The 25,850-nt window shown below is 42.2% G+C and overlaps 1 protein-coding gene across 1 annotated transcript in view; it reads right to left on the bottom strand.

Annotated features, from left to right (window-relative positions):
- Qrfprl (pyroglutamylated RFamide peptide receptor like) overlaps positions 1-25,591 on the bottom strand; it is a 78,667-nt gene extending 53,076 nt beyond the window's left edge. Inside the window, exon 1 of the mRNA NM_001109239.1 lies at positions 25,091-25,591. Within this exon, the coding sequence (NP_001102709.1) occupies positions 25,091-25,427 (337 nt within the window). The 5' untranslated portion in view covers positions 25,428-25,591. The remainder of the gene's footprint in view (positions 1-25,090) is intronic.
- Between the last annotated feature and the right edge of the window lie 259 nt (positions 25,592-25,850).

Raw genomic sequence — 25,850 nt, 5'->3', positions numbered from 1 at the left:
AAATGTCTCTTCCTCCACCAGCAACCAGTAGCTGCCTCCTGGTGTCCAGGCAGGGATGGGTTCTCGTGAGTCTACCATTCTCCATGGCAGGATTTTGGTGGGCACACTCTTAAATAGATCTTGTCCAAAGAATGCTAAATCCGTGACTCCAAGAATTCACGAATACAAAGAAATCATTGTGCCCAGGAGACAGCACTCATTGTCATACTATCCCTTCATCCAGCTCTTACCTTCCTTCTGCCTCCTCTTCCATGATGTCCTCTGAACCTTGCAGGAAGTGACAGGGATGCCTCACTCATGGCTAAGTATTCAGCAGTCACTTACTTTCAGCACTTCCACAAGTTATGCATCTGTTTGGGTATCACTGCCCACCGCAATCAGAAGCTTCTCCAACCGAAGCTGGCTGGCAGCAGCCCCTCTATGAACATGTAGGTTTATCATGGCCGGTTTACAAACTGGCAGCAGTGGCTTCTATACTAGGGTCTGTGGCCTCTTAGCTATGTGATTTGGGTCAGGTTTATAGTGCCAGATAGGAAGTCTCTCCTTTGGAGTCGCCTCACATTCAATTAGAAACTGGTTAGCAATGTACTGTGCAGGGACCACAGCTAAGTAACCTTGCTGCTGATGGATATCCTACAGAGTAGTTCCTGTCAATATGGGGGCTAACCAGAAAGAATAAAAATTCCAGCTTAATTCCAGTTTGACCATTCCATGTCCTGCAAACTGGGTATGTGGTATGTTCAGCAATGAAGTCCTACTACCCAGTGCTGGCAGGCACCAGCAGCAGGGTCAATTGCCTGTAATGTTGGTAGGGTCACAGAAGCTTCACTTACTAAACTTATCAGTTGTATCCTTGCTTTGTGTTTGTGTTGGTTTCATTATTTCCCTTTTAAGCACTACTGTCATACTATATAGCCAATAATTAAAATCTAACACTGTGTTTCCTTTTTGTCCATTTCACCACTGGTTACTTGTTTGGAGTCATGCTTTTCATCTCTGGCAGATTCTCAATACACAGCCATCAGTATGTTTATTTATCGCTCAAGAGATCCCACACCTAAATGCAAATGCCAAGATAAGGGCAGTTGTTAGTACAAAACCAAATGCCTTGAAATGCTGACAGCAGCATAAGAGAGAACCTGTGGCATTATTAGAGATCTGGGTACGTATACCTTGCAGTTCCAGGACCACGTCATCAGGTCTCAAAGATATGCATACTCAAATCTATGGCAGAGTTCAACGTATGCTTTGGTGGCTTTTACTAGCATTCTGGTAGAATATATGATATCTGCAAAAATACTTGTAAATATATGTAATATATATACATACAAACACTACAAACACACACACACATGCACACACACACATACACTCACACACACACACACACACACACACACACACACACATGGAAAGAGGTGTCCTTCAGAGACCCTTGGAGCACTGTAATTCCCAAAGCCCATAACTGATGACTTCAGTAAAAAAGCTGCCCTTTGAGAAGCCTTCTTCCAGGCTTTTGAGAGGGTCCCCAAAGAGCCTCTCTTCCTATTAACTGCCCTATGCTTAAATCTATGTCAAACTTTATTCCTAATAAACTCCAAATCTGTTTGTATTAAGTTGTCCTGAAATTCCTTTTTGTGATCAAATGAGGATGCAGCTGTAACTGACTGGAAGTCCACATAGGCTAATGGACTCCTCCAGCCGGCTGGCAGCAGTTCTGGGCTGGGTCTCATGCTAGTCTTCAAAGACAGGTTTAATTTCCTACATCAAGTGCATTTGATGATTCCTTTAGGGGTTTGATTATGACCATGGTATATGTATAAGTGGGAGTACTCACCAATTTTACATCATCCTAACGGAAGCCTAAGATAATTAACAGAAATAAAAAAGGTTAATTTTGCCTCATTTTGAAGCTTCTGGTACATGAAGAAGTGGGTTCTTGATTTGGGGGCAAGACTGCCCATTATGGGGGAAATATGTTGAAGAAAAAAATCTATTTTACATCATGCCAAGAAGTGAGCTACAGAGTAAGAAGGGAGCTGAGCTCTCACTATGCCCTTCTAAGTCATGCCTTCAGTGGCCCAAGACCTACCCCTAATGCCCACCTCAGAAAGGTTCAAAAATCTCCTAACAGTGATGATCAAAGGACCAAGCCCTTAACACATGACCAGAATTTTGGAGGATATTTGAGGTTCAAATTACAGCAAACGTGTAGCAGTGTGTATTTGCAGTTAAAAGTTTATATGACTATGCTGTTTGAAGCTTTCTGTTTTAATATACTTAGTTTTTTAAATGGCTAATGCTCACCAAAATACTTCCTAATTCACTACCAGATTATAACTCCTAGCTTTAAATTCCTTTATTCAGATTATGGCATTCTCCAGAAGAATGAATTCTGCAATATCTCTTGGATACCAATCTGACTACAATATTTCTGCCACAAATCTGACTAGAGTTCGCAGAAGTGTGGCCTTCCAAGGTGGTTACAAGTCCATAAGGTCTCCATGACTACCGAGAAGAGATAGCTTGAGGGAAAGAAAGATCATAGAACACATACACACACACACACACACACACACACACACACACACACACACACACACACACACCCATTCCCTGACTCTTGTGATCTTGTGATGTCATACCCTGCCTTATCTGGAGAATTTACCAGGAAGAATGCCATTACTAAATGTGGGTCCTTGGACCTCAGAATGGTAAGTTGAATAAAACACCACTGAGACCCAGGTATTTAATTGTAGCAATGAAAAGTGAACAAATATACCAGAGTAAAAAATTCCATAAAGGCTACATTTGCTTTGAAGACATTTTTATTTACTGCTAAGATTTAAATGTGAAAAAATTCTCCAGAGACTCACGCGGCTGGACACTTGGTCTGTAGCTGTTGGCACATTCTAGGAGGCTGTGGCATCTTTGGAAATTAGAGCCAAACACAGCCTACAATAAATATGCCTGGAAGGGTCTAGCCCAACTCCCAGCTCTCTACTTCATGATATGCGTACATGTGAACAAACTACCCTTCACATTCCGATCTACATAGACCAAACCACCAATCACCATCCTCCCTTGATACAACAGAACAAAATTGTGACCCAAAACTTTCCTCCTTTAATTTGCTTATTTGTCACAACAATATGAAAGGTAACACTTAACTTTGGTCATCCAAATGTCTGTCAGTAAATAAGTCAGACAGGCCGACAGCCAGCCAGACAGTGTACTAAAGTTTATACCAACTGTTGGCATAATGATGTGGAACTATAGACACTGCCAACAAAAAGTTCTAATGACTTCAGTAGCCATGCTGCGGGTACAGTGTGGAAGCATGAGAACTATGCAGCCACACTGATTTGCCAAAAGAAGCAGCTAGAGCTCACCTGTACATGGGAAAACAATAATCTGCCCCATAGTCTTCAGAAGCAAATGAAACAAGTGCTCGTGGGAAACCTAACCATGCACACTCGGGATGTTGACTGAGGTTGTGTTTTCAACCGTGTTCTAAGTGAAAAGTGGCACCAAAGTTTCTGACCCATGAAACTGACTTCATGCAATAGGGGGGAAATGCACAGCATCCTGGAGACTTCTTATTGCGCCTAGGAAACATCTTCTAAGCCCAAGTGTTTTTGAAACCAAAGTAACTTGAGCCACAAGTTAGTAGTACAGACCCTTGATCCAGGCCAGGCATGGGTGATAACAGAAAGGGTCACTTGAACAGCCGGACAAACCACCCAGTGTCCCCTGGGCAGACTGCACACACTTGCTCCTTAGCTGCCTCTCAGCTAAAGGCCAGTGGACATTCAAATGGTTTGCTTGGCTCCAGAACTCAATTGTATTTTGGTTAGTTTGCTTTCTAACATTACAGCTATGCTCTGACTTTACTCTTCAAAAGTACTTTATTTTAATATTATAAAAACATAACTGGGAGATTGTAAAGTTCTTTTTAAATCCATTGCCTTCCCTACTGTATAGGTTTCAGTAAACTTAAAAAATATTTGAAGCTTCAGAAAAATCATCTTGGATCTACCTTGCACAGGTCAAATGAACTATGGATTATTTCATTTTTATTTACCAATCTACCTAATATGTTACTTCAGAAAAACCTTGGTACAAAAATTAACTGGGAGATATGTTTTGACCTCTTTTATTTTGCTTTTATTATTTAGTCTTCAATAAATTTAATGGAGGTCAGATCATTTACAGTCCATTTTAAAAGTTACCAAGAAATGCAGTTCAAATGAACTTACAAAGTTTGATGCTTATCACCTGCTCAAACTTAGAGTGAAAGCAATCATGAGCTGATTTGTACACACCATACATTCTATACACATGTTAATGCAGAAATATACCTACAGTGTTACTCATAAAGGTTTCTATGTTTTCAGAGCAAAAGGCCTGAAGAGGTAGAGGAGTCACTACTACTGACAGAACAAGATCTCCTAGAACGAAACCCATGATCCGGTGACCGATGCCCAATCCATGTGGCCTCCACAGGCTTCCCTTTCCTCTTTCCTTTTGACTGCCTTTGTTATTCATTCTAATTCTGCTACTGCCCAGCCTTCCCCTAACCCTCCCAATAACCACCACTGGAGATTCTTTCCTAGGAAGGCCTACAATGGACACAACAAAATCATAAGAACCCAGGACTGTCCACTTGAAAAATGCCAGACTAGGATTGAAATTCCTCTGCACTCCAATTCCATCTCCACTATCCCCAGCTCTTTCTTCTGCTTTTCTTACTGTAGTACAGGTGACTGCCTCCAGGAGGCATCCATATATCGAGGTTGCAGACATTGAGGATGCCAAACTGAATCCACCAGTCATGATGTCACCATGCTCACCAACCTTAAAACTCATTTTCAGCTTTCAATCAACGATCCCAGGGATGAACAATGGAGTACGGAAGTCATGGGTAAGCTCTATGTAATGGCTATGCTAAATATCCGACAGCCAATCAACATGTGTCTTGCCAGCTTGACCCTGCCTCCAAATCAATTGTTACCCACATTAACATTCCTCAACAGGAAATTCAAACTGAGAAGGAGATCTAAGCTACTTGCTCCTGACTGTAATATGTCCAATATACAGTTGATCGCCTTCCCCTAGACCTCCCACCCTACTCCTCTCAATGTTTCCTATACTTTCCTGGCCACTACTGACAGCTTTTCTCATTAGCATCTCACTCCGTGAACCCAATGGATATTTACCCCCATGAAAATCACAAAACATTTCTCTCTTCAATCTACCCTTCCCCTTTCTCCTTATAGGACATTCTTCAAATTCTCATCCTATATGATCCCTGTCATGAAGCCAATATGTACTAATGCCCATCCCCGCTTCTCTGGTGCAACAACACTACTGGTTCTTGCATTAAATCCCATTTTCAAGGTTTCTGCACCTCCATAATGATTGTTCCCCAGGTTTATCTCTATTATCCCAAAGAATTCTCTCTACAGTTGGGAGGAAATGGAAAGAGAGACCTCCATCCTTCTGCTCATCAGACTGGGCACCACCGAAGCCACTGGAGCAGCCTTCATCCATGCCCTCTGGTCATCGAACTCCAGGGCAGGCTTGGCCAAGCTGTGGCTTCCAATATGGACAGTCTTGAATCCTTTCAACAACAGATCTCTAGAGGGTATTGTTCTCCAAAACTGGAGGGCCTCGGAAGTAATGATTGGTGAACAGGGAGGGACTTGCATTGTGTTGAGGGAAGAATATTGCTTCTGTGTCAATCAATCTGGGCTGGTGGAACAAGACAAATGCTCAAAGATCTCAGGTGAGATCTCTGGGCATGCTATGAGCCCACCACTCACACCCCATGGCACTCAAACCTTCTGATAGCTTAGCTTCTCCCCCTCCTTGACCCCATACAGGCCATAAGAGTCATACTTTTCCTGGTACTTTGCCACATCCAAATTCTAAAACAGCAGATAAGTAGCATTGTAAATATCACTGCCAATTGGGTTCTGGTTCAATATCAAACTGTTGCCGGCATAGCGTCTGATGACTATGATGACATCTTCTCTTTATAAAAAAAAAAAAAAAAGGTGGGGGGATATGTAGGGCAAGTGTGACTGGAGGAACTGGCCTAAAGCCGGAGTGAAGTCAAGATGTGTCCAAACCCCAGAAGTCTCATCTTGAGACTGGCAGGAGTAAAGACTGTTCCCTCCCTGTTCTGGGCCTGTATCCTCTGGTGTACATATCCCTGTGACTTCCACTTCCACCACCATTGAGGTAGACTCTCGGCTAAATTAAGACTTAATTTCCTCTCTCCCTATAAGGATATGTCCAGCAAGCACCTGAAATTCCTCTTCATGTAAATGAACAATTTCTAGCACCTCAGCCCCAACTGATAATGTACATTCATCCCCCCAAACACCTACCCACTCCCCAAAGTGTATTGTCCCAGAATTAAAAAAAAACCTGTTTTTTTAAACCATGTTGGAGAAGGCATTCTATATGTTCTAACTGAGATGAGATGGTTTCATCATGACAGCACCTTCCCTTTCCTTAGTGTCTTTTCTCCTTTGAGTCCCACCCCAAACACATGTTCCCTTTTCAGATTATCTCATGAGGGTGAAGCAAATCCAATTCTCCTCTGAGAGAAAAGAGAGAGAGGATGTAGCACTGTGTTGTAACTCTACCTCCTGAGTGCCAGTAATCCTCCTGCCTTGCCCTGAAGAGTAGCTCAGCACATACTGCCCTTCGAGCAGTAAAGCCAGTTTAGGTAAGTAGTAACAGTTGACATAGGCATTGTTATGTCAGTGCTGAGACTACAGATGTCCTTTAAGGGAGTAATAGAGAGGTTATTCTGGAGGCACTTGGAGTCACCATTGCCCAGGAACAGATATTGGGGTTACTCCAAAGTCCCTGATCCAACATGGAAGCAGTTTTCACAAAGTTTTTATAGTTTTACAGAACAAAGAAAGTCATACATCAAGGCAATTTAAAATACATTGACTGACATCAGAGAGGAAGGTACAGCAAGTCAGGGTGGGGGAGCTTTTCTACAGCAACAAGATGCTGTCTGAGTTGGCAGAAGTCATCTGCTCAGTTAATAGATTTTAAAAGGCTTTAATCTATTAGTCACAAGACTTTAGCTCAGACTCAGGTGGACGAAGACTGGCTGGGCATACCTGAGGGGCATTTTTAGTTGATTGGATCACTAGAGGTAGGAAGACCCACCTTATATCTGGGCCGCACCTGAAATACTTGGGAGAAGGAAGCTTTTACTTTTTTTTCTGTTTGCCCTCATTCTCCTCATTCTCATGGCTATCTCATACATCCTACTGAAGAGGTATTCCTTCACTTGTATTAAAGGAGCCAAATTCTTAGGATTCTGAAATTACTAAGGACCCCGTTATAGACTGAACAACTATTGGACTCTTGAATTTTCCATCAGGAGCCTGATACTTTTGGACTATTTGGGCCATAGCCTATAAGTCAGTCTAACAAATCTCTCTCTCTCTCTCTTTCTCTCTCTCTCTCTCTCTCTCTCTCTCTCTCTCTCTCTCTCTCTCATTCTGTCTGTTCCTCTAGAGAACCCTGCCTAATACAGCTATCAAAGAGGATTTCTTTGCATTGACTTATACAACTGAGCAAAGCATTCTAGCAATGCCATCTCAATGGTTCTAAGGCCGAGAATCAGGTTTCCAGCCCTGGAAATGGGACACCACAGTAGTTCTGATCTGACACTGAAAACATGGGGGCTCTGCAGAGAGTCACTCACTGGTAAGTAAGGAATGTGTGGTGAAGGGCTGAAGAAGCTGGAGTCTGACATTTGGAAGGAGCAGCAGGGACACTCAGAGTCACTCAGAACCTAGAAGCATGCTGGCTAACACTGCCTTCTCACTTCTCCCTTATGCATCCAAGACGGTAGTCCACATTAGGGCTCCCCCCTGCAATGCAGGATGGTTCTGGGTTTTGCCCCCACATGGTAAACACCCTCAACACAAACTTGATGTGAAGCTCTCTTCGTCCAATCAACTTGAAAACTCGGTTCCATCATTTCATAATTGTCTTTCTTGAAACGAAGAAGAAAAAACTAATGAGGCTGCAATAGAAGCTGAATTCATAAAGATGTAGAGAAAATGAATGGTGCCAAAGGGATTTGAGAAAATAGTAATACAGAGACAGAAAACATTCATTAAGGCCTGTGATACCTAATCATTATGCTAACTGCACAGATTAAGAAGTGCCTAGAAGATTATCAAGGCACACTCTGGTGATCTTTGAAAGCCTTTCTAGGGAGGATTATTTCAAAGACCACATGGGACCCCCATAAGCTGGGGGCAGGGTGTGGAATAGAACTGCCACAGTACAGCTCTCCCGATCTCTTTTGCAGTGTGGCCACTGTGAAGCCAGTTAAGCTGCTGTAAGCTGCTCTGAGCTGTCAAGTTCTCCCTCTGGGGTAGGACGAGAGCACAGGAACCATGCAGCAAAATGGAGTCTGTGCCTTTAAACTGTTTCCTTTGTATTTGCTCGAAGTCTAACACCATGGTCTGAGTAGTTCTGGTTTCCTCCTCTTTTCCTCCTGTCATTCTTAACTCAAGGAAATCTTTGATGGTGATTTCCCTGTGCTGGTGATTTAATTAACCAGGTGGGTGGAATAAGTGGTAGTTGATGTCAAGAAAGCAGGAAGGGATATTTGGATGAGTGAAGCTGGGGATGGAGAGGTCAAGAGTAAAGAGAAGGACAAAGGGAGGGGAATGAAAATGTCCTGTACTATAGCAGAGGGGAAAAATCAGATGTCCAAGAAGTCCAAAGGATGACCTAATGAGCTTGTTTAATCAAGGGGATTCAAATAGGATGAAAAGCAGAGCTGGCTTTAAGGAGCTGTGGGTCCTTGAGGTCCCCCTACAATCAAGGCAGGCCCCAGTCGGAACACCAGCTCTGTGTTGTACTGGTGGGTTGAGAAGACACATGAGCTTTGAGCCTTACAAAGTGGAGCTGCAGGGTGGCACTGAGCATGGCAGGAAAGACTTGAATATATTCAAGTAAGAGAGGGAGACTAGGATTCTGACGAGCAACAAATTGAAATTCCTCTAAATTTCCTCCCAATAAATAATTAAACAGTAAAATTCATTTACATAGTGCTATTCACTGAACCACACTTCAGTTGAATTTTACATTGTGCTTTAGCAAACTCTTGAGGCCAAGGATTTACTCACCCTTCCATGAATGCAGACGCTAGGAAATCCAACAAGACAGAAGAAATCAAAATAGAGAAATTGGTGATAAATAGCGATAGACTTTAATATGTTGTCCTTTGCTCGCTGCCTAGTAGGACAAAATTGCATTCGAGGTTGAGCCTGAAGATGGCAAATTCCTTCTGCTGAGCTTCACAGAGCTGTTCTATTTCAGTTTCCATGACACCTCTTGCCTCATATTCAAAAAACATTACCCTCCTTCATTACTGACACAAAATTAGCCATCTCATAACATCAACTACTTGAAGTAAATTGAATCCTTGTTCCTTGCAACTAAATAAAGCCTATAGAAAATACAGAAAAAGCAGGTACAATTCCATAGGTCAGCATAGAAATGAATATTGACCCCCTCCAAAAGCTTCAAATATGACTACAATGGAAAAATGATATTCATGAATTCATTCATACAAGTGTCTAAAATCTATGCTAAGAACTGTTCAACAGGTTATTTTAGATTATAAATACCTGCTTCTGACCTTACAGTACTTATACACTGGGAGGTGGGATGAAAACTAGATAAGCAAGTCATAACAATGTCATAAAATTACCCAGATGTATTATTTTCTCAATGCTAAAAATATACATTTAATTTGAATTTTGAATGTGTTTACTAAATCAACCACCATCTTGCCAACAGATTATACTTTGTGATTATTCTGTAATATAAATGTAACTGAATGTACTTCTCTCCTGGAGTTTTCTTTTATTTCATTAAATACTGATTTAATTATTTAAACAGAAGCTATGACTAATTGCTAAGGCTTTGTTAATTTACCATTAAGAAAGTCTCAGATTCTACTCCTGTTTCTTCCTCAGAACATGCTGGTGAAGTCACTGTTGAGTCAGGCTCATATTAATACTCAGATTAGCTTTTATTTCAATAAAATACTTGCTATTAAAATACATTCTTTATTGTTGCAGTAAAGAAACATTTAAAACCATGCATGAAGTATCATCTACTGGGCAGCGCTACAGTTACCCATGTCCTGAGTCAACACAGAGCATGTGTACAGTACACAGGTGTAAATGCTGGGCCAAGGAAAGTTAGTTAACAGAAATGTTGTTTTCATAAAAGCTCTAAGAATGTGGACATTTCACTTCACAGAACCTAACTGCAAGGGAAGAGCTGTTACAGGTAGCGCTGGCAGCAGGTGATGAGCCACAGAGAGAACTTTCTAGTACAACCACTACAGTTAAAACCTCATACTGGCCCAGTGAGATTCTCTTTAGGTTTACATTACTGAAGGGTTCGCTGTCTTGTCAAACCCTGTAACTGACTGCATCTTGTGAGGTTTGTTCTGAGGGTAGACATGCCATTCCATTTTCACCAGTACTGATGATTGTGTATGCTCCATATGCTACCCCATACAAGAGGGTGGCAGAGTTGAAGTTGTGATCAGCTTGGAGTCCCCTTCACCAGGCCAGACATACAGCTTCTACTCTAACACTTTACCCAGAATCACGATTCCTTTCTATTTCACCATCTCTTAGGACATACAGAAAAAGTACCTTTTTCTCGATTATAAATCCATAAAACCTTTCAGTACCAAAACCTATTTATATAGCATTTACATGGTATTAAGCATTATAAGAAACCCAGATATTAATTCAAGGAATATATCTCCTGGTACATAGGTAATTTAAAAATACTGACTATTTTGCTTAAGGGACTTGAGCATCCATAGATTTTGCTATTTGCAATGCATTCTAAAGCAAATAATCAGGAAATTTCAAGAAAGGAGTGAACAATCTCATAAAATAAATATTTTCATATATTTCAAGCGAAGACAAATTTTTTAGCCAGCAACGTGGCTGAGAACTATGTCTATGTAATCTGGTTGGAATACAGGCATGCTCCAAACCTTTAATACTCTGGTTGGAATACAAACACTCCCTTGGCACATACATAACTTTAAGGTAAATTTAATTTGTAGAAGGCAGTAGACATATTTAAAAGTAGCTTTTATTTTCCTGAGGCAATTGTCATCTCTGAGGCTTATTGCCTCTATCTGCTAACCTAGGCCTAGTCCTAGAAACGTCTAGCCATTATATAATCTGTTCTAGGCCTAGAACGTTTCAGCTCTGACACTTACTGATGAATAAGCTCATTCTCTCTAGTTCTTTCTGAACTCTGTCTGTCTGGTGCAACTCAACTGTTCTGGTTCAAACACTTCTCCAAGCTGACTTATTCAAACTTGCTTCTCAGCCTCTACTGAACTCTAGCAATCTATTGTAATTTTCTGGCTCCTTCTCATTCTCTGGTTCATTCTGTCTTGTGTCTAGCTTTTTCTCTCTTCAACCTGACTCTGTAAAACTGTTCTGGTAAAAGTGGATTTTACTTTTCTTCTCTTTCTATGCTGCTCTCTCTTAAGTAGCTTCCCTTTCCTCTTTCTTCTCATGAGAATTGGACATATCCTATTCTGTCAAGACTTTTCCTGATTCATCATTTTGTCTGTCACTCAATTGGATATTATTTTAAACATGGATGCTTCTGTCTACAAACTAATTTTACCTTCATCATTTGGGATTAAAAGTATATACTAATTGTATGTCAGTATTCCAGTCAGAGGGATTAAAGGTGTGTGATAAGGAACAATATCATAACTAGAAATAGTTTTTTTTCAGTAAATAACACTTCATCATGTTCACAGTGTGATCAATATCCATCAACAACCATTGTTTTAAAATGACATCTAATTGAGGGGCAGAACAGGGAAAAGAGGCAGTCAATTGCGGTCAGTTTATTCAATTCAGTGCAGGTCAGTGGGAGTAATTGGAGCCAGAGACTACAAAGAATCCAGAAGATTAGAACAAACTGCCAGAGTTAGTCAAGCAGAGCAATTAAGTGAGAAGCTGACAGAAGCAAGATTGAATCAGTCAGCTTAAAGAAGAGTTTGAGTAAAGAACAGCTGAGTTGAACCAGCCAGCCAGAGTTCAGAAAGAACTAGAAACGGTCAGTGTACTCAGCAGTTAGTCTCAGAAGCTGAAACATTCTAGGCCTAGAACATATGAATGATGGCTAGAAGCTTCTTGGACAAGACAGGGTGAGAGTTAGAGAAGATGAAAAAAATGTTCTGGGTTCTGCCCAAGCCATGTATTCTCACAACTTGTGTACTGTATTTGTTTCTTCCCTCCTTCTGAGGAAATAAAGGTTACTTTGGCATCAAGTCTAATCATCAATCTTGTATGTTATTGTCTTCCAGTATTTCATCTTGTCTTTTGAATTTTATTAAAGGTTTCCTCTCATCATCATCATTTTATTATTTAAAAAAATCATTATATTATTATTAATTAGTAATTATTATTAGTCTTTATTATTATGCTATTTTTCATAGATTGTTTGCCTATAATTTTGTATTCTATCTCAAACCAAGGGTTTGGAATCATTTCATATTTTCCTATACTTTGAAAATTTCTTTGAAAAACATGTGTTAAGCACTATGTATCAAGAGATGTTTTCAGTTGAGCCTCTATCAAGAAAAATATTTGTAATGATTACAAATTCTAAAATTGACATTGTTTTTCAAGATGTGAACATTGTTAAATGTACTGCTTTTGTTTTCAGTCTTTTAATAAAAATACTGGTTTTCAATAAAAAAAAAAAAAAAAAAAAAAAAAAAAAAAAAAAACCTCACACTGGAGCACATTCTTCAGGTTATATCCTGGCATCCATACTTCCCTCCTGAGTGAGCACAGATCATTTACTATAAGACGGGGAACCGAAGGCTACAAATTCCACCCTCCCCTCTATAGATATGACTACCTTTCTCATGAAGAAGTAGGTTGCTCAGACCTTTGAATATGACTTGCTCTGTCACCGGATGACATGAAACAACTTCTTTTTTGGTATTTGTTTAGTTGGTTTGGTTTAGTTGGGTTTTTTTTGGGGGGGTCATTTTTTTGGTTTGTTTTGTTTTTGTCTTTTGAGGCAGAGTTTCTCTGTGTGCTCCTATCTGTTCTGGAACTCACTCTGTAGACCAGGCTGGTCTCAAACTCAGAGATCCACCTGCCTCTGCCTCCCAAGTGGTGGGATCAAAGGAGTTATGCCCAGCTTAACACTGTTCATCTTCAAATCTTGGGAGGCAAAACATTGGTGCTAACCTGCTTGAAATAGTACCATTCAAAAAAAACTGTGGGGTGTTGGAGAGATGGTTCTGTGGATAAGAGCACTGACTGCTCTTCTAGTGGCCGTGAGTTCAACTCTCAGCAACCACATGGTGGCTCATAACCATCTGTGATGGGATTGGATGCCCTCTTCTGGTGTGTCAGTGACAGTGTACTCACATACATAAAATAAAATAAATAAATCTTTATTAAAAAAAACTGTGGGTTCTCCTGATGAAGGAAACTACCTAGGGCAGAGATAGTTTGCCCCTTGCTTGTGACAAGTATAATGAGTGCCAAACAGGTCATTATTTGAATGTAGTGTCGTGAGTGATTCCAGAGAGAACAGTGTAAAAAGCCTTCATTTTAGCCAAAATGAATGTGCTGCCTCTCAGAATGTGAACAACGGTTTCTTAAATCACCCACTTCTGAGTGACTTTTTACACAGGACATGTAATTACTCACATAGTACCTTAGAGCGCCCCCTTCCTCACTAATGAAGATGATGTACCTAGTACACGGTAAGCTCTGCTCTGAGCTGGATATTCTTTCACTGTTACTATCTCTTCTCTGCTGTGCATAGTCAGGTCACCCATGACTGTCCAGATGGAGAAAACCTATGCACTGTGGGGAGAAGCAGTCAACATCGTGGAACCAGTACTGTTTCACAGTAGCCTAGACCGGGTGGTCAAAGACAGCAGATCTTACTCCCCTCTCCAGGCCATGAATCAGGTGGCAAGAACATTCACAAAAAAAAAAAAAAATGATCCTGTACCTTTTTAATGGAAGATTTAGTGTGTGTTGTCAGGGTGGAGGAGGCAGTGTTGTCACAAGTGACTTTCCTCAATTAAAAGAGTGAGAACAAGTCAGCTCATCTGGTGTGTCGACATTATCAGTTACAGTCTGGAAAGCTACAGAAGTCTTGCAAGTATTACTGAAGCAATGTGAACCCCAACAAGCCTTCACAGCACCACCCCACTATCCTGCTCTAGGGAACTGTCCCTGCCTCTGCTATAAATGAAAGTGGCACTATGTTCTTTTTTCTAAGTAAAAAGGACCAGTTGGGATCCTAATACTTTCAGACTAGAAGAGATGGTTGTTGTATAAGTATTCAATATGCTAATATAAATTATCTGTAGATGGATAGGATTAAAGCAATTGTTCTGTACAAATATATAATGTACACATTTAAGAAATTACTAACTATATAGTGACAGTTTTTTAACCTCTTGTCATTTTATTTTATTTGAGGTTTGTCTTCATGTATATGGGTGTTTTGCCTGCATGATTGTTTGGGCAGTGTTAAGGAAAGTCAAAAGAGGCTGTTGAGTCCCCTAGAACTGGAGTTACTGGAGGTGACCACTATACAGGTGCTAGAGCTGATCCTGGCTCTTCTGGAAGTCAGTGTTCTTAACTACAGAGCCATTTCTTATGCCTAGACATCCTGGCCTAGAACTCACTATGTTGTGGAGAATGACCTTAGACTTCTGATCTTCCTAGGAATATGGGTGTTTACCAGTGTACCTGATTTATGTGATGCTATGGTCAAACCCAGGGCCTTAACCATGCTGGAACAACATTCTTCCAACTGAGCTTCATCCTTGTCCCACGTTCCTTTTTAAAAATCATTTTATTTGATAAAAATCTATTGTACACAAAAATAAACCAAATAGATACAAAGTAACATTTTGACTTTGTAACTAGTATAGTCTCCCTTCAGTGAGGTGTTCATAAGTGCTCAGCCCTTTTAATGCATGAGATCCTTTTCTCTCATATCAGTCCTTCCAAGTGCATATGTTTTCCCAAGAGTACAGGTGAAGAAACAATATTTAAAAAATTATTAAATAGTTACCTCAATGTCAAACACGGGCTTTTGCCAAGTTCTATTGTTAACAGATTGTAAATGTATTTCAGTCCCACAAGGAATTTTTAAAAAATATTGCTCTCTTCTCATGCATATACTGAAGATTCCCCCAGCCCTCAGCCCCCCCATTTACTTACACAATGTCTCACTCAATAACTCAAGATGTCCTGAAATTTGCATCAGTTTTGCTGCCTCGGCCTCCCAAATACTTGAATTGTAACCATGAGCCATCAAACTCGGCTTTGAAAGAGCTATAAGGTGACAAATACAAATAACATTTTAAGATTTATTTTAATTTTTAATCGTGTGTGTGTGTGCATGTTTATGTCTCTCTGTGTGTGTGTGTGTGTGTGTGTGTGTGTGTGTGTGTGTGTGTGTGTAGTACTTGAAAGCCAGAAGAGGGTGTTAAATCCCCTGGAGCTAGAGTTACAGGTGTTTGTGAGTTGCTTAACATGGTAGCTTAGAACCCACTTCTTGTCTTCTGTAAGAATAAGTGAGCCTTGTTTCCCCAGTATAAGGGAATGCCAGGATGTTGAGGTGGGAGTGCATGGGTGGGAGGAGGAGCATCCTCATAGAAGCAGGGAGAGGGGGATGAGAGAGGGGTGAACCAAGAAAGTGGATAACATTTGAAATATAAATACATAAAATATCCAATAAACACACACAGACACACACACACACACACATACAAACACACACACAGAGAGAGAGAGAGAGAGAGAGAGAGAAAGAAGAAGTGAGCCTAACCACTGAGCAATTCCTCCCTCCAGCTCCGAGGTGTAAATGTTACATTCATCTTAAAGCTGAAAATGCTAAGAACTGGATACGCATTAGAATTTTTTGCTAAAATTCAGCAAGTTGTACAACTTACATCTTTGCCATACAACTCTTCTGCGGCTTCATCTGGCACTGTGGGGACAGCTTTGAGCATCATTTTACAAATCGTCTCTGCATTGTCCTCTAACAGGGAATGATTTAAGGCCAGGCGTGTAGAATCTAGTTAATACGGCAATAAGTGGGGAAACAGAATTGACAGCCAAGGCTGTGTGATCCCACAAGACACATTTGTTTTTCTGCCCCACACCGTATTTGTCTTTTTCCCAGGAAAGGTGCAGACTATCTTTTTAGATTTCCATTGTATGAATGACTTGCAGTCTAGTCGGTATGAGTATACATTTCTTAAAAACATAGTCATAGAAAGAGTAGATGTAGTCTGTTTAATTTTAGTTTTGTGAAATCACATCAAACAATAAACCTTTATCTGTGTACTTCAGTACAAATACATCAGGAGCCTGCAGTGAGTGTTCAGATGTGAATAGAAGTGAGCACAGCTTCTAGAGACACCACAGGCTGAAAGGGAATTGGCCAGAGAAGGTACCGAACTCCATCCACTAACCAACCATGATGCTTCAGCAAACAAAGCCAGTGAGGGAAACTGAGCAGAGGAGTTGGTCCACAACTGAGGACATAAACAGAAAAGGAGTGTCAGAGAGCCTACCCACCCCAGAGTAGGAGAGTTTGGCAGGGGTTCATTTTGATCTCAAAAAGCCTACTTTGGGACTTGGGCTATGAAGAAGAACATCAAAGAAATCAAAGGCAGAGGATGTATGTTCGAGGATCTTAGAGACCATCTTCAGCCCCAAGGATGCATGTGACCTCCCGTAGGAAACACATTGGACGACCCTGCATATTCTCATCCTCCAGCGAAACTTCTCTTCCAGTCCAGCATCCCTCCCCAGCAGGTTTGTGGTGGAAGACAGCAAACCTGAGGTAATACAGTCACAAGCCGAGTAGTCCACGCCACTGTGCAGCCTGCATTGAGGTGAGAAGTTCTCAAAGCAACTGAAACCAAAGTAGGGAGATGGCTGAAAGTAGTTTCCCAGAGGAAGGGACAAGAACCAATCTTGAGTAGTGTCTTGCTCCTGGAGGTATCTCTGGAAATCCTGTGAAGACTTGGGTTGGACGTTGCAAGCTGTGAAGTCTGGGTGAAAACTTGTAAGTCAGCCAGAGTGCCATGGCAGAGAAACCCTGTCTACACTACCTATTCTAGCCACGTTATACAGGTAGGAGTGAGTCCAGCCCTCTGTACAAGCTCACCTCCAGCAGATGGCCCTCACAGGACCCCACAAGCTCACCTCCAGCAGATGGCCATTGCCCTCTTCTCCCATGATGTAACCCTAACTACAGTTGAGCCAGGTGGATAGGCCTTCCCAAAGAAAAACTGATGGCTGCTAGTGCTGCTTCCGTCTCTCGGGAAAACTTAGTGACTCTTGACTTACAGTGTCATTGCCTTGCAAAATGTGAGGGTGGCCAAGAGCCTCCAGAGGCTCACCACATGGCCCGGTTCCTCCCTTCACTTCAAGAGTAACTCTGCTGCTGTCCTTCACGTTGCTCCCTTTTTAATACTTCTTTTTAAACAGGACTGTTTCTCAATAGCTGCCGTCATTCCTGTTAACAGATTTTAAAAGGAAAACCCACGGTTGTTCTGATATTACAACAATGTCATCATGTGTGAATTTGCAAAGTGTCATAGGAAAAAGGGGAACTAATAACAAGCATACCTGATGTTTTATAACACCTCTCCAAGTAATGAAGTTAGAAATTGGCTCTGAACAGGTCTTGCCAATTAATACCATTTTCTAAAAACTAGTTGAATACAATATACTCTGTGTATGGCTTAGACTTTCTTCTTCTCTCTTCTCTCTCCCCCCATTTTGAGCGAAATTTTATTACATACCTCACATGAAATCACTTGCAAAGGTCTGCTTGTTAATAGGAAATGCAGGTACTGTTCTGATGAAGGCTGAGAAGCATCCTCCTGCATCATCCACCTACACTACCACCTGTAGGGAAAATAGACTGGAAACCTTGATATGAGGTGGGCTAATTACTATAAAGTTAAGTTCTCTAGAAAGGAGGTTATTCTACTCTGTATTTTGAATTCCAACCTCTTTCTCTCTCTCTCTCCCTCCCTCTCTCTCTCTCTCTCTCTCTCTCTCTCTCTCTCTCTCTCTCTCCCTCTCTCTATCTTCTTCCCTCTCCCCACCCTGCCCTCTGTGTGTGTGTGTGTGTGTGTGTATGTGAGTGTGTGTGTGTGTGTGTGTGCGTGCGCTCTGAAGTATATGTGGCCCGTGGTATGTATATATGATGCATGTGTGGTGGTGTGGTATGTGTGCATGTGTGCCAGAATATGCTCACCTGTGCATGTATGCGTGTGGCCAGAGATTGAGTTGAGTATTGTAAAGTCATCTTGAAAGACTCCAAAATGGTTCAGGGCTTCAGTAAAGATAGAACAGTCTGCATGTGATGCAATTGCCGTGAATCTTTGCTGGGCTCCTTATATCCACCACCGTCTGCATTTTGTAAGCAGTTTTAAATTAATTCTATTCCTTAAGTAAATTAAAATCAAAATGTAGCTGGTACATGTGGACAGGACTGGGCTATTTAAAGCATTGCACCTATCATTTCACTATTTTGACAGGGTTGGTGCTATAGGCATTTACGCTGTCTCTGTGGTTCTGTGTCTTAGCTGTAAATCATAATTCTGATCTCTGAGACTTTGAAAGCATAGTAACAGTATCTACACTCATGCCAGTTCGTTCAGTATGTGTAGGGGTAGGAACCAGTATATCTAGATCTTGTAAAACTCAAGGTGTTCTGTGTTGTCAAAAGTAAGAACCATTCCTTGTTTGAGAATCCTCAGATCAGGCATAGGGAAATTCAATGTCCTACCTCTACTTTCCCTACGAGCACCTTTCAAAAGGAAACCGTCTGGGATAAGTACTCTTGAGCTTGCCACCACCACTTAGGTTTTTGTTTTTGTTTTGTTGTTGTTGTTGTTTTGTTTTGTTTTGTGAAATGTCTTCAGTTTTGAAATTGATTTGGGTTGGTTTTCCAGTCATTATTCGAAAAATTAATGTCACTCCCCACACAAGAGGGTGGGAGGAGTCACTGAGCTCTGTGTTCAAAAGACGTTTCCTGACCCTAGTCTGCGCTGTACCCATGGTAGCAAGAAATGGGCACAGGCCACTGCAGGCTTCTCCCAAACACTCCTGTCTCAATTTATTAATGCCTAGCATTTAAAATGTAGCTAGAATTAGAACCTATTTTCTGCTTCCTTCTGGAAGATCTTCAAAACAGCCCAGCAGTGTCTGAAGCTTTTATTACCTCTCTCTCCTAAACCCACCCTTGTCCCCAGTCTCAGCCCCTCAGGCTCTGAACATCCCCTGCTGAGTCCTGCTGTGCACTCAAGGAACCCTGAGCGCTACAAATTCACCCCACTTCCCCCAGCTCTTCCTTGAACACTTCCCTCCCCTTCTTAATATTCTACAAGAACACTGCTTTCTCGCATCTACAGCACACCTGCCAAAACGCTGAATACCTGTGTGATTCAGACTGTGTGACTGTAGTTGAGACTGGTCGGAAGGACAAGATATGAAGGAAGAGATTCCACGCTGCTTCCGTGCTCGTGCATTAAGACAGATGTGTTAAGAGTAAGGGGTTATAGAAATGTGAAGGGAACAATAGGAAGCCAGAAGAAAGTACCCTGGAGAATTGGTGAGAGCAAAATCAGTTATTCTGAATTTATCTAGAAACGAAACACTTTTGGTTAGTGAAACTGGTCTTCAACACATTGCAAAGCAAGATACAAAGGGAAGGAAAAGGGAGGTGACGTGGAGAGTCTTGAAAGGAGGTCAGGTAAATGTCATAGTCCCACGATAGTCACAGGCCAATTCAGCCCTGATATCTGACCAAACAGACTCAAAGGAAAGCAGACAGAACATCCCAGAACCCATCTCAGTAAAAGATATAAAAATATGCTGTTGAAGGTACCCCAAGGCAGAGAAGCTCCTCTCCTGCTAGCTCTGAGAATTGGGGCAGGGGGTGGGCGGGTTGTGGTGATGAGTGGGCCAAAGACAACAGCATGGGACTTGGTTTGATGAACGGCACTGCACAGCAGCTCACCTCCCGCTGAACATAAATGTAACTGCTGCAAATCAGGTGCATCTCCTAAACTCAGGCAAATTGTCTCATGTTTACAGATTTAGTGACTCAGCTGTCATTGGTAATATCAAAAAGAAACAACATCTCTGCCCCACGGTTCCGTAGAAGAGGCTGACTGGTGTTTTCATTTGTTTGGCCCTCTGTTCTGCAGGCCTAATTTGTGGCTGTTGATATCTATGGTGTAAATACTCCCACTACAGATAATTTCAGGCCCACAACAAGACATCCTGACATGATCCCTGCATATAGTTGTTATCTACCACAGTCTCGAAAAGTCAGAGCAAGCTGGATGTGAGCTGAGAGTTACTGTTACTTGGACTGACACTGAGCAATTTCTAAGAGTCTCTACTCAGGCAGGTCTGAGAATAGCTTCATACAGTGCCATTTACAGCTGCACAGACATGACCTGAGGACTTGGGGGAAAGGCTTATTCAGTAGGTGCCGTGGTCGCTAGGAAGGGAAGTGAAAGTTTAGTTCTGTGCCAACTTGATGCAAGCTAAAGTCGTCTGGTCGGAAGAAGCCTTGATTAAGAAGAGTGCTTCAAAAACTCAGGTGACAGCAAATGCTGGGGAGGATGTGGAGAAAGAGGAACACTCCTCCATTGTTGGTGGGGTTGCAGACTGGTACAACCATTCTGGAAATCAGTCTGGAGGTTCCTCAGAAAATTGGACATTGAACTCCCTGAGGATCCAGCTATACCTCTCTTGGGCATATACCCAAAAGATGCCCCCAACATATAAAAAAGACATGTGCTCCACTATGTTCATCGCAGCCTTATTTATAACAGCCAGAAGCTGGAAAGAACCCAGATGCCCTTCAACAGAGGAATGGATACAGAAAATGTGGTACATCTACACAATGCAATATTACTCAGCTATCAAAAACAATGACTTTATGAAATTCATAGGCAAATGGTTGGAACTGGAAAATATCATCCTGAGTGAGGTAACCCAATCACAGAAAAAAACACATGGTATGCACTCATTGATAAGTGGCTATTAGCCCAAATGCTTGAATTACCCTAGATGCCTAGAACAAATGAAACTCAAGACGGATGATCAAAATGTGAATGCTTCACTCCTTCTTTAAAAGCGGAACAAGAATACCCTTGGCAGGGAAGAGAGAGGCAAAGATTAAAACAGAGGCAGAAGGAACACCCATTCAGAGCCTGCCCCACATGTGGCCCATACATATACAGCCACCCAATTAGACAAGATGGATGAAGCAAAGAAGTGCAGGCCGACAGGAGCCGGATGTAGATCGCTCCTGAGAGACACAGCCAGAATACAGCAAATACAGAGGCGAATGCCAGCAGCAAACCACTGAACTGAGAATAGGTCCCCTATTGAAGGAATCAGAGAAAGAACTGGAAGAGCTTGAAGGGGCTCGAGACCCCAAAAGTACAACAATGCCAAGCAACCAGAGTTTCCAGGGACTAAGCCACTACCTAAAGACTATACATGGACTGACCCTGGACTCTGACCCCATAGGTAGCAATGAATATCCTAGTAAGAGCACCAGTGGAAGGGGAAGCCCTGGGTCCTGCTAAGACTGAATCCTCAGTGAACTAGATTGTTGGGGGGAGGGTGGCAATGGGGGGAGGATGGGGAGGGGAACACCATAAAGAAGGGGAGGGGGAGGGATTAGGGGGATGTTTGCCCGGAAACCGGGAAAGGGAATAACACTCGAAATGTAAATAAGAAACACTCAAGTTAATAAAAAAGAAAAAAAGAAAAGAGTACTTCCGTCAGACTGCCTGCTGGCAAGTCTGCAGGGCACTTCCTGTAGTGGAAGATGTGAGGACTCAACCCACTGGGGGCTGTGCCATCCTGGAAAGGTGTTCTTAGGTGGGATAAGCAAGTAGAGAGAGCAAGCCTACTGGGAAGAAACAGTTTTCCTCTCTGCCCACTGTTCAGTTCCTTCCTCCAAGCTCCAGCCTTGAGTTCTCGTCCCAACTTCCCTTTATGGAGGACCGAGACCCAGATATGTGAGACAAACAAACCCTTTCCTCTCAGAGTTGTTGTATTCCAGCAATGGAAAGCCAACTGGACAGGAGAGAAGTGAACTAGATGGAAAGGTAGTCATCCACAGATTGTTGCTGTCAAAAACGGTTAGGAGAGAAATGGTTAGCAAATTCATGAACTCAGAGTTTATGGGTTATGTATGGCCACGGATACACAGGTGCTTTCTTTTGCTCAAGTGCATTTTTCTCTTTAAATCTGAGTTAGATGCAGTATCATTAAAAAAAAAACTATGTTCATGGTTTCTCTTAGGAAAAGAAAGGGGGAAAGAATTGGAAATAGTGACTACACTAGAAAATGTGACAGCCCTGCCCACAGCTCTGGAGGAGGCTTCATTGCCCATCCAGGAAGCAGCCTCCCTCCTCCTATTGTCCGCCCCACTTTATCCCTGGAGGCATCTGAGAGGTATTTATATTTTTCACTTTTATATAACATTTTCCTCCCCAGTTACAGTAGCCTTCTTTCCTTATTTCCTACCGTTTTCCACATATCAGCTGTGTGTTTCTGAATCACCTTACACAGTGTTCTTAGAACATCAGACCTTTCTCTCCCCAAACTGTGGATGGACCATGCTTACAGCATAGATCATTCTTCTCTGTGGAAAATGATCGGAATCATTCCTCAAGACCCAGTTCAAATGACATAGCCTCAGAAATCCTTCCCAACTCCCCCATGGTCCAAGAGCAAATTGGATCTTCTTCTAAATATTAAATACTGTCTTGGCTCCCTTGGGCTACATTCTATTCTCTGAGAATCCCTGCAAGAGATGATATCAGCTTCTTTGTTTTTATGATCACAAGGAAAAATCCTTTACCATGTAGCAGAATCTTAATCACTTTATCAGATGAATAAATTAAGAGTTAGCTTCAGCTCTCATTAGTTTTGGTTGACCTGTGTTAATTTATCATAGGAAATTTGCAATACTATCCTAACGTATAATATACAAGATACCTCTCTTTCATATCCTTGTCCAGTCACTCTGAAGACAATTTCTCCTCCTCTAAAGTTTTGCTGTTGGTCATTCAATATATGGGATATTATTTATTCTATAAGTTTTATTCTAGATAAGTAAGAAGAAGCCATCCATAATACTTCTTAATACGTATGACAACTTTTTTGATTTGTTTCTGGATTTTGAGACAGAGTTTCACCAAGCTGCCCAGGCTGGCCAGAAACATAAAATCCTGCTGCCTCTCTATTTCTCTCAGTACTGAAATTAGAAATATGTTCTGCTCAACTGGGGATAATCACGTTTTACAAACCAATTTTTCCAACACATTTTATTCTTGCACCATCTCTATAAAATATAAGAATATCATATGACCCTTGGTTAATAATTGGAATCTAGAATGACATATCTTTCCCAGAGTAGGAGGGAAGCAGAAAGTTTGAGAGAATCCTCAGACTTCCCTCTTAGGGAAGATCTGTGACCTTCCTGGACAACATCCCTCAACCTGGCCTGGCACAGAAGATCTGCCTCACTCTTCTCACCAAGTTCTTCAGATTTTATCATGTTATTTAAAAATCAGGGCCCAGACATGTTCAACGAGCCTGTGTTCGAGCAAAGTAGTAAACCTGGTCTTTCCACGGCCAGCAGAGATCCTCAGTGCTTGTGGTCAGTGTCACGGTGGTGATGTAACCACTCAGGAGGACAACTACGTTTCTAAATACATGTATGTGCAGGAAAAGAAGTAACTCTATGACTTCTCCTAAAATGTAGTATTTGATAATCTGAAACCCTCCATTAGATTGATGATATTAGCTATCTCAGGTAACTCTAGAATGCCAAATGCAATTATTTTATCAGTGAGCATAAAATGCTTCTAGCCAATAATCTATTTACACTGATCTCTATACTCTGGGTCACTTTCAAGCCAAAGCTATGTACTCAATATTTGATGCTTTTAAGAAAATATATGATAGATGAAATGACAGCAATTTAGTATCCTTATCCCCAACAATTAGTGCAACTCAAGTTCATGAAAAACAGCAATATTGAAGGTATTCGCTGGTAATTCCCTAGTGGTAGTAGGTAAGGTGGGACGATAGAGCCTGCAGTAGTTTAAATACATTAGCCTAGGGACAGAAATGGCAGCATAAGGAAGCATAAGGATCCATTTCTCATACATTTATAACCACTTTCTAAGGATGTCAATGTATCCACAGGATACAGCCCTCCAGAAAGCAAGGGTAGGATTGTTATTTCCTCCTAAGGTGCTCTGAGAGCAGTGGGGAGAAACATTATCACTGGTCCAGAGGCCCCTAGAACACAGCCTCCACCTTTTTTCAGTTCAACGCACTGCCTCTCTCATTACCTCCAGTCTATGTGATTTCTTTGCCAGTCCCACCCCTTGTTCTACTGAACAGCAATTTCACCGCGTATCCTTTACTAAACCAAGACATGTTTACTCCAATGTATATTTGTTGTGAAAGGATTTAACTCTGTGTGTTATTAGTTAATACATGCAAAAACCTGTCTGGGAGTCACATAAATAACTGGAAAGGAAGCCTGGAAGTTGGGAGAAAGGAGAAAAAAATGACCTTTGGAATGTTTTATTATTTGAAAGATTATGTTAAAACTGTAATGGTTTGTTTTAAACAGCGTGTGAGGGGAACCTTGTAATTATGATGAGAGGTCGAAATGAGTGAAGAATCACGCTGCCCTGGACTGTACTTAAAGCTTACCACAATCAATATATCTATGGGACAAAGAGAGATGCTGGCTCCAAGCAGAAGAAGCAAAGAAAATAAAACAAAGAAACAAACACCTCCTCAGCAAGTAAGCCCTGCAGAGAAGTTCCAACAATTCAGGGGTTCTCTCCATGGAGAAACAAAAGGTGACCAGAAAGGAGAATGCCTAGCGGGGACTTCCTTACCCCCCAGCCAGGTGTCTGAGACGTTCTGGAGCATGGTGACAGGGATGCAGAAGAAAACGATGAGCAGGTCGCTGAGTGCCAGGGAGCAGATGAAGATGTTGGTGACGGTGCGCATGGCCTTGCTGCGGGTCACTACATAGACTACCAGGGCGTTGCCGAAGAGCGCCAGGGCAAAGATGAGCAGGCCAGCAAGCAGGAGGGCCAGCCTGGCGCGTGCAGGCAGCTGCGGGGTGAGCACCAGTGGCCGCAGCCCATAGCGCGCGATGAACTGCGCGCGCGTCAGGTTGTGCAGCTGAAGCAGCGCCGAGAGCTGCTCCGCGGTCAAGTTCCACGACATGCTGGGTTCGGTAGGCGCCTTGACCGCGCGTGGGGCCGTCCGAGGTCCGGGAGGTACGGGAGAGAAGCCAGAAGCTGCGCCTCTGTGCGAGCCGCGGGAGAGAGGCTAGCAGTGACCAAAGCAAAGTCAGAGCTGCCGGCCAAACTGTTTGCAGTTCTAAGAAAGTTCCCAGCCAGGCGCTGCGGTCCTCAGAAACCTCGCAGCGCCACGCGAGGCTCAGTGTCCAGTTTTCTGGACCTTAGTGGAGCCGAACCCCGCCCTTCCGCACACTCCCCAGCCCCTGGAGGGCCGCCTCCTGCAGCAAAGCACCCAGCATGGAGTGTCCTGCCTTGCTGTAGCCACCCAGAGCCATGCTGCCCCAGCCCAGGCTGATGATGCTAAGACAAAAACTGCTGTTGAGGTTTGGAAAGCCTCTTGGTTTTC

The sequence above is a fragment of the Rattus norvegicus genome, chromosome 4 (genome assembly GCF_036323735.1).
Source record: "Rattus norvegicus strain BN/NHsdMcwi chromosome 4, GRCr8, whole genome shotgun sequence".
Classification (NCBI taxonomy): Eukaryota; Metazoa; Chordata; class Mammalia; order Rodentia; family Muridae; genus Rattus; species Rattus norvegicus.
Note: the sequence above shows the minus strand (reverse complement) of the source record. Positions and strands in the feature narration are given on the sequence as shown.